At 40.0% G+C, this 9,891-nt stretch overlaps 1 protein-coding gene across 1 annotated transcript; it reads right to left on the reverse strand.

Annotated features, from left to right (window-relative positions):
* Window positions 1-555: 555 nt before the first annotated feature.
* FGF21 (fibroblast growth factor 21) lies at window positions 556-6,495 on the reverse strand. The gene is made up of 3 exons (XM_081970808.1): window positions 5,917-6,495; window positions 5,389-5,492; window positions 556-1,876 (listed from the first exon to the last, which is right to left on the reverse strand). Exons 1-3 carry the CDS (start codon window positions 6,158-6,160, stop codon window positions 1,577-1,579), a joined length of 648 nt encoding a protein of 215 aa, XP_081826934.1. The 5' UTR covers window positions 6,161-6,495; the 3' UTR covers window positions 556-1,576.
* Between the last annotated feature and the right edge of the window lie 3,396 nt (window positions 6,496-9,891).

A 9,891-nucleotide genomic window follows, 5' to 3' on the forward strand; every position in this document is an offset into this window, starting at 1 on the left:
AGGAAGCAATTTGGTGAAAGCAGCACCCACAAGGCTTACACCAGACATAAAGATTCTGAAACTACAATGAGTTGGAGGAGGATCGAACTGTGCGATGGAATGATGGTCTTTGGACCTTAGATGTCATATCTTGTACAAGAGCCATTGAAAGCAGTATTGAGTTGATGGAATTGAATTCTGACTGATGACTTCTGAGTAACTCCAAAGTAGTAGGAACCCTGCCAGGGAGGGGTATCCACTGGAGTGAAGAACGGTGTCAAAATGGTGGATATGATGGAAGCCCCGCCCCTTTTGAACATATCTGAGACTCCAAAAGAGTTGAGGATTCTCTTGAACTGTTGGGGCGGTCTGACGTTTTTGCCCTCCCTGCAAACGCCCTCTATTTTCTCACTAATTCCTGTTTGCCCAATGAAAACATTTCTAAGAATTAGCTTATTTGCCATCAATTAATTACTTCTTTTTCTTTTTTTAAAAAAAAAGGCTTTTATTTGTGTTCACATTAAAAAGACACCATTCGCGCTTCAGTTCACTGATGGTTAAACACTGGTCACAATCAATAGCACAAGTAAACAGGTATTTTTATTTACTTTTTAAAAATGGAGAAACAGAAAGAGAATACAACAATTTGCAGATTTGTGTCAGTGAATTGCCAATAGGGCAACATGCTTGACCAGACACAGCTGCTGCTGAAACACACACAGCAGAGGCACATTCTTTTAATGACAATGTAATATAGCTTATAAATAAATAAACATTAATAATCAATACACGTGCCTTTTACTTTGTTTTCCTTATTAGAGTTCTCTCTTTTAAGTGGTCCGATGGGTTTCAGGCACAATACAAGCTTTTTTTTTTAAGGCAAATAAAAATGGGGCTGAAAGGGGATTTTGGCCTCTTTTGATTCATAAACCTCATTGTGAGGGAGTCTGTGGGGGATCAAAAGAGTCAAGATGGCAGATGGAAGCCCTGCCTTGTTTTTAGATGCAGCCCCCCCCCCCAACCTCTTTTGCGTCCATTGCTATGGCTCATGAATTGATTTTTGCAGAAACAATACTCAAAAAAATACAGAAGGGGGAGGATAAATAGATATCAGGCATAAAATCATCATCATATCTGCATATTTAAAATTCAGTTGGCTGGTCCTCGCCAGAAAGGGAAATAAATATGCAGGCAGAAAATATACACACATAAATGGTTGCATATAAATAACAATATATAAATATCTCTGCACAAAAGATTTTCACATTATGCCTTCTCTTCCTGCTTCCTTATTGATCTAGCTTACTTCAATAAATAAACCTCATATAATATATAAGTTACTTAAATAGTTGGATAAATAGAAATAAACCCTTGGAATTTTTCTTTTTTTAAGCCAGCAAGATTAACAATGGGAAACTGAAAAGTTGAAGTGATTCAGACAGAACAGGAATTCTTTGTCTGTCTTGGGATTTGGGAATCTCACAAAGCAATCGCATCCATCCCTCTCATCTTTCTGCTACTTTGCCCTGATCTGTCTTCCTCATATTTACTCTTCATATTAATGCAGTAAAATAGAGATGGTTGAGCTCGTCCTGCTCTATCTGAAGGCAAAACTTGGGCTTCTCAAGTCCTGATTTTGACCCATTATGTTGAAGGGATCAGACGACTCTACGTCATGTACCTGTTGAACGTATTCGTAATCCATAATCACGGGTTCAAGGGGAACCTTGTTTACTAAAGGTAAGAACTGGGAGAAAGGGGGCAGCTGACGGCTCTCAGACAAATTCTCCATCAGGCTGAGGCTCACGGGAAGATTGTAGGCCTCTGAATAGTACACGTTATAGCCATCTCGAAGAACCATCTCGCGGAAGTTACAGTTCTGTTCTGAGTAAGACTGCTGCAAAGGGAAGAGATCGCTTGGATTATTAGGTCCTCAAGAATGCAGAGCCTTAACATGCAGCCAAGAATAAAGAAAACAAAAACAACTATCATTTCATTTATCTTGGATGAGGCTAGCCTTAAAGTTAGTTTATTGTTATCTGGCTCCTATAATTGCTTCCTACAGTATGTATTAAATTCTCTCGTGTCAGATTAAAAAAAAAATACAATCACACAGCAATTGCTACATCACAAATTTCAGATATCAGCAACCATTTGACATTACAACGGACTCCAAAAATGGGAATTTTGACCCTGTTCCAAGTCTACCTGTCCCGCAGTCACATGATTGCAATTGGGTACTTGGCAACTGACCTGCATTTATGTATGGTGTTCAGCAAAAACTGGCCCAGGGCAAACAGGGTTTGCTTAACAACTGCTGCAAAAAAGGACATCAAATCAGATCCGGTCACACAGTGACCTGCTTTATGACCGTCGTTATATATGATGGTAGTTGCAGGCCCTATTATGGGCTTAACTCTAGGACACAGATGTCAAACTTGATCAGGTCATGTGACATCTTATGAAGTATCATGATGTTTTTTTGCCTTTGTAGAGGCAGGATGGGTGTGGCCTGTGCATGATGCATCCGGCCCACGGGCCACCAGTTTGACATCCCTGCTCTAGGACTACCTATTGCCAGGAGATTGTACAACAATTATCTGTGCAAATTGAGAATAGAATCAAATTGAGAATGGGATCATACCTAGTTGGTACGCTTGAGGGGAAAAATTTATCCAATCTTCTACCATCATCTCTGTTATGTCTTGTAGCTTCAGTTACCCAGGTAGTTCCTACTGTTGCATTTTAAGCTAAGACAATAATTTCCATAGGTAACCTTTTCCACTGCCAGACAATTCTTATCACCAAGATCTTTCTCGTAGCATCTAGTCAAACCTGGCTGTGCACAATTTTCGCCTACAGAATCAACTCAGAGAAATTCAAGATCATATAATCCATAGGTATACGTAGTCCTCGACTTATGACCACTATTGAGCCCAAAATTTCTGTTCTTAAGTGGGACATATTTTAAGTGAATTTTGCCCCATTTTACAAACTTTCTTGCCACCATTGTTACATGCATCACTGCAGTTGATAAGTTAGTAACCCGGTTGTTTAAGTGGACCTGGCTTCCCCATTTACTTTGCTTGTCAGAAGGCCACCAAATCTGATCACATGACCTTGGGACATAGCAATGGTCATAAAGATGAACCAGTTGCCAAGCATCTGAATTTTGATCATGTGAACCATAGGGATGCTGCAAAGGACATAACTTTGAAAAACAGCCATAAGTCACATTTTTCAGTCCCGGTGTAACTATGAACAGTCCTTAAACAAAGTGTTATAAGGACTACCTGTAATTCAGCCCTATATACATTGTTGTTCCTAATCTAGGCATTTAAGCGACACCAAAATACAAATTGATTCCAGCTAAAGAAATGCTATTTTCATTGCTCAGGGGTTATATCAATATAAGTGAATGTAGCGTTATATGAGTGCAGTTTCCCCACTCAGGCTCGGAATTTGGCTTCAGCTCTGCAGTGTTAACATCTTTACCATTTGTTTATTTGCAACATTTATATCCTGAGTATCTGCCAAAAGTTTTCTATTTCTATGCACCGCGGTCAACTTGTTGCAGCATACAAATTCAAATTCAAAAAAGTTCAGATTGCAATTTGCAACCTGTATTATTTATCCCCTTCGTTTTCATAAACACAATGATTCAAAATAATAAATATTTAATTCAAATAATTTTTCTCCCTTCACAAAGTATTTCTGTTTCACTGGCCCAGTAATTAAACATTTAACTCCCGTTATTATGAGTGGTTTTACCTTGCTCTACTAGTTAATAGCATGCTAGAAAACCCATGACCTGCTGAGTCATTGTTTCAGACAAATTCTAACCCTCAATATCTTCAGCAATGAAAGACCTTATAATAATATATTTGAAAAGTTCTTTAAAATCTAGAGGGATATTCAGTGTTGCACCTCCTTTCAAAGGAGCCCATGCTGAACTGTAGAACAGTCAAACATCAACACAGGAAAAGTTTTATGACATTTTGTGTGATGTCATAAAATGCTTCATGGCAATTTTTAGATCTTAAAATGTTGTTTTTCCAAATTTTGGTTTCGCACTAGTTCTAATTTGGGATGCATTCTAGACGTTAGCCCATTTCAGGTAACTTGGTTGGAAAAGTTTTACTGTATGATGTATCATTTCATCCAATTAAAGGTTACAGAATGAGAGTTTCATTTTATATATAGATGCAGATAGTCCTTGACTTACAACCATTCACTGAGTGACCATTCAAAATTGCAATGACACTCAGAACTGACTTACAACTATCCCTTGCACTTACAGCACTTGGCAACCAGCGTGCATTTCTGATGGTTGCAGCATCCTGGAGTCAACATTTGCGACTTTCCCAGCTGGCTTCTGGCAAGTAAAGTCAATGGGGGAAAGCCATATTTGCTTAATAACCACATGAATCATTTAATTCAGTGATTCCCTTAACAACCATGCAAAAAAATGTAATAAAATTGAGTGTGACTCGCTTAACAAATACCTTGCTTAACAACTGAAATTCTGATCTCTGTTGTAGTTGTAATTCAAGGCACTACCTATAACACACATATCTGAGTATATGAAGGACCCCCTTTTCCTGATTATTATATAGGACAGAGTATTAATGTATGTCTCAGTTTTTATTTCTACTTTATTTCTTTTTTATATTGTGTTTCAACTGTTTTAATTACTTTTACGAATCACCATTCAGAGTCACCAGTTTCAGAATAGGCAGCTATGCAAACTGAATGAATAAATGAATATAGGGACTGCAAACATAAATGCTGCTATGACTTTAAAAAGAAGACAGACAATTTCTTAATGGATGTCACCACATTTTAGTTTGTCCCTAAAAATGCAGGCTTTTTATTATGATTTCAGAATATATTCACTAATCTATTGTCCCCTCAGCATCAAGAACATTAAAATGGCCCAGTCTGCAAGAACAGTTTGCTTCTGATTTTAATGAAGTACTATCACATATTATTCTTGGTATGTATGATTTTGAGGGTGCAAATTTAATTTGTGAATGAAAACAACTTGGCTATTTCTAGAAAATACCTTTGTCAATAACCGGTGCATGAGTGTTCTGAATGGCAGACCTAAAATTGTTGCCATGTAATGTGTGAGATGATCCCCAAAAATGTGTATTTTGGAAATGGGTGAACTAATAATCAGACAGATGGATCTTTCAATGTATAGCTTTATTTTACTACATTGATCCTTCACTTTAAACCAATGTTTCTTCTTTAGAAATTCCCAGATGTGTGGACTTCAATTCCCAGAATTCTCCAACCAGCATGCTGGCTGGTGAATTCTGGGAGGAAGTCCACACATCCGAAAGCTGCCAAGATTGAGAAACACTGCTCTCAACACAAAGACATAACCCAGATAATTATACTTACTGAGCCATATAGATGTCCTTCAGAATCCATGCAAAGAAATCTAGAAGTTTTTGTAGCTAATATACGAATGATCCCCAACTTCACTGCTTTGATTTCCATCAAACCTGCAGATTGGTGGGGAAAAGAATGAAAATTACTTTTGAAAAATGAGAACTCTTTAGAATGGTTATAACTCTAATAGCCATCAACCTCTTCAGATCCTTTTCAGTCTTGATTTGTAACATCTGTAGAGTATAATATAATCTGTGGGAGGCCACCAGAACACCTTCTACAATTCCTGTTTCTACTACTTGTTATACTCTAAAAGTTTAATGTGACCATCTGCAGTGGAGGACAAAGTTAACATTTGTTTTACAGATAACACAGGTGTTAAGAAGCTACGTGTTCTGAAATGTCCTCTTCTGAAAAACCATATCTATTATCCAATCCTTCCCCGCAGAACCCAGCTGACTGTGCCCCAATTCCACATATAGCTCTTGCAAAACTCATTTGGAGGAATCCAGAGATATTAATTTCCCAAATACTCACTGAAGGGGTTCTGGTATTTGGAGCCACGCACTGTCCCATCTGAGAAGATCTCCAGGTGGAGCTGGGTCCGTTCATTGGCCGTGTAGAGATGGCGAAGCCGGACTTGCCCATCAAACTGGTACAGAGGGTTGGAATTTGGCACTGGAGAGGCCACGGTCCCGGGGACCAACACAGTCCAGAAAAGCAGGTTAATGGGAAGCAGGAAATAACTGTTGCGTTGGAGAAGAACTGAAATGGACAGCATTGCTCAAGGATGGCCGATGTAGTTCTGGGATGGCAAAGATAGTCTTGCCCTCAGAAGAAATTCAGGTTTGAGGTCTTAGCCTAGTTTTGCCAGTCACTGGATTCTATTGTTTTGAGGAAAGACTATAGAGAATTCTGGATTCCTGCCCTTATTGGTCTCACCCAGGAATTATGTCCAGAATTCAAAAAGAAATGCAGTCCAGAACTTCTGAAGGTTGCTACTGGGATGGGGTCTGATCTTCCAGTCACCCAATCAATGGGAATAATCGGAATGAGGAGAGTGTCTTCCTTCTTGCTCTGTCTTGTGCCAAGCTTGCTCCAAATCAGCAAACTCACCAATATATATACACACATGCTCTACAACGAAGGTAAACGACCTTCCCCTTGACTTTTGCCTTGCCTACAACTCTCCGCCCACTTCCATTTCCCCACACACTCACTAGGTTCCCCAAGGGTGAGTCACGGGGTGCCTCTTGCTCCTACTGCTCCTAACATGGGGTCACGAGGAATGGATGCCAAAGTCTAAATATTATCATTCTGCAGCTGCTTTTAAGCTACCGACAGGAAAGGGTGATGTAACTTAGGGAATACAAGAAAATGATGGCCAGAAGGAGGGGGAGAGAAGAAAGGGGAGGGAGGTGATGGAAAGGCTATGATTGCCTCAGCATCCTGGAACTGCTCTCTGACTTTTCTAACCTGTCCTGTGATTCTATTAATCTTTCTAAATATGTGTGCCACTTGACTATTTATGCTCTGGACTCAAGCATTTGTCAACTGTAGGTGCAACCGTACACTCGTGCTCTGTCTCTGTGTAACTCTCCCAGCACTTATTCTGCAGAAACAGATCACATGCTTCAGATGCCAAAGACCCCTGGCTCAGTTCCTGAACATCCAGAGGTTGAGCAGAGCACAAATCCTGCTGCAAACTCTGGGAAGCCATAGCAGTAGCATTTAGCACTTAGACTCATATACCATTTCATAAGGCTTTACAGCCCTACCTAAGCAGTTTACAATGTCAGTAGATTGCCTCCAACAATCCGAGTCCTCATTTTACTGACCTAGGAATGACGAAAGTCTAAGTTAACCTTGAGCCAGTCAGGATCGAACTTCTGACAGTGAGCAGAGTCAGCCTGCAATATGGCATTGTAACAGAGGCGAGCTGCTCCTGGTTTTACTAAGGTTCGCTTCGCACACACTTTGCATGCACAGAGAAAATTTACAGTGAACTGTGCACGGGCATGCACTACTAAACAACATGGTGGTAACTGCAGCGGTGACCAGGGAACCAGTTTGGGAGAGTGGGCAGTCTGGGTCGCTGCCAGTTCTGCAACCCGGGCTAAAATACCACTATCGGTTCAGCTGAACTGGGCCGAACCAGGACCAATCCACCTCTGCATTGTAAGCACTGTGCCAACATGGCTCCACCTGGACAAGCCAGTTGCTAAGGTCAGTGGTAGGTAGGTCAGAATTGACTGGTGGATCTCAAGTTGTTGATCATTTAGTAGCGCTGATCCTTAGATTATGTCCCCACTTGAAGCTAACTTTGAGATCCTGAGAAATGAAGGAAAGAAGAAACAATGAAGTGGCTTCAGATTTTCATCACAGCAGTTATAAGTAAAAATATGGTTTAATCTCTAAAACTACATCATCTTAATCTTCTTTCTATAACGTATCCTACCTACTCATCAAAACTATAAATTTCATTTTTCATTTTCATGGAAAAAGTCCATAACAGGCTTCCAGTCACCAATAAATGTTGGTCATGATTTTTCTCTTATCAAAGAAGTCAATTTATCCATTTCAGAAAAATCTATCAACTTCATCAACCATTCCTCCACAATAGATAAAGGTAAAGGTTCCCCTTGCACATATGTGCTAATTGTTCCCGACTCTAAGGGGCAGTGCTTATCTCCATTTCTAAGCTGAAGAGCCAGCGCTGTCCGAAGACATCTCCATGGTCATGTGGCCAGCATGACTAAACGCCCTGAAGGCACACGGAATGCTGTTACCTTCTCACCAAAGGTGGTCCCTATTTTTCTACTTGCATTTTTTACATGCTTTCGAACTGCTAGGTTGGCAGAAGCTGGAACAAGTAACAGGAGCTCACCCTGTTTCGCGGCACTTGGGATTCAAACCACTGAACTGCCGACTTTTCTAATCGACAAGCTCAGCATCTTAGCCACTGAGCCACTGCGTTCCTTTCCTCCATAATAAGTGGTGTCAAATCATTCCATCTTTGTGCATATAGTAATATTTCCTATGTAACCATATTGAAATAAATATTATTCCCTTTGTTTATTATGACACTTTGCTGGGAAATCTCAAAGTACAAAATACCATTTAGATCCACTGTTGGCTGGATGGAAGTGTCTACATCACTTTAATGTAGCACAGAATATGACATAAACGGATCCACCATGGCAATTTGATTTTAAAACCCTAAATGGATCTGGGTATCTAGTGATTGCCTTTCCCAGACAGATTTTTCTCATCTGAACAGCTCCCAAGCTCCTAAGAACTCCCATTATTCCTGCTCTATGTGTTCTTAATATTTATAACCGAACTACAACTACAACAGGAAACTCTAGTCAGAACAAAAGGAACCGTAGATTATAACCATGGATGCAAACTAAACATTGCCATCTACTGGCTGAATAATTCTGTAGTTGTTGCAATACAAAAATGCAATGTTGCAATACAAAATATATTCTAACCAGTGGTGGTATTATGGTTCGGGCGAACCGGTAGCGGCAGCTGCTGGAGGCTCCGCCCACCCACCTTGACTTAATGCGCGACCTTCTGCGCATGCGAGGGTGCTCACATTTGCGAACCAGTAGCGAAGGTAAGTGAATCCCACCATTGATTCTAACATGTATTCCACAACAGGTAAGCACGCTTTTCTCCCTTCCCTGAAATTTTGTAATATGGTGGGAACACAGAAGTGGGCCTTTTCAATGGCTGCCTCTACCTTGTGTAACACAACCTCTCCCTGGTGATTTTGCAGGCTCCCACTTTTTAGCTTTTAGGTCTGGCTGGAGGAGGAGATAAAGGCAACAATCCTCAAAATTGCAGGATTCTCAGAAACAATAATGGAAAATCAGTTATTTTCCTCATAATCGGCAGTATAATCCTATCTGCAGGCTATATTGTATTTTTAAAGATGGTTAGCATCAGAAATGTATTTGTCAGATAAAGAATGTTTTTATATGCGGAGCCTACTCACGCCATGCATTTTCTTCAAATTAATAAAGAGTTAACATTTTCGTAAGAAATGCCACATAGCTATGCTAATAAACATATGCAAGCTGCAAATGTAATAGAAACAGAATAACAAAGGCCTGGAATAATTTCATGGCTGTGGTTGATATTTCCTAGGAATTAGCAAAGGGTTAGTTTACAGTATACAGCAAGTATACATAAATCTGTAAAAGGAAAAGTGTGTATGTTTCTCTGTGTGAGATGCTCAAAATAGAAAGGAGAAAATGCAGTTCTTCCTAAAGTTTATTTATTATTCTCAGCTGCACATGAGGGGGAAAGATCAAGGAAATTAATCAGGACTGGCCCCTTAGGGATAGACCTGTTTTGCTACTGGCATGAGGTCAGCAAATGGTGCTGTCCTTGTTTACAGTGTAAAGCAAGGCTCACCAACTTTCCGGACGTCAGGGGACCATTAAATTCATAATTTTAAATCCCGCGGACCACTAATATAATCTGCCTAATGACCGGCTGGGT

Source organism: Natrix helvetica, assembly GCF_964273705.1.
Source record: "Natrix helvetica genome assembly, chromosome: Z".
Lineage (NCBI taxonomy): Eukaryota > Metazoa > Chordata > Lepidosauria > Squamata > Natricidae > Natrix > Natrix helvetica.

Excerpts from the sequence above, each read along its gene's own strand:
- FGF21 (XM_081970808.1), bottom strand. The coding sequence starts at position 6,160 with ATGCTGTCCATTTCAGTTCTTCTCCAACGCAACAGTTATTTCCTGCTT. Across the intron at positions 5,493-5,916 it reads CAAATACCAGAACCCCTTCA|GTTTGATGGAAATCAAAGCA; the intron begins GTGAGTATTTGG and ends ACCAATCTGCAG. Across the intron at positions 1,877-5,388 it reads AAGGACATCTATATGGCTCA|CAGTCTTACTCAGAACAGAA; the intron begins GTAAGTATAATT and ends TTCCCTTTGCAG.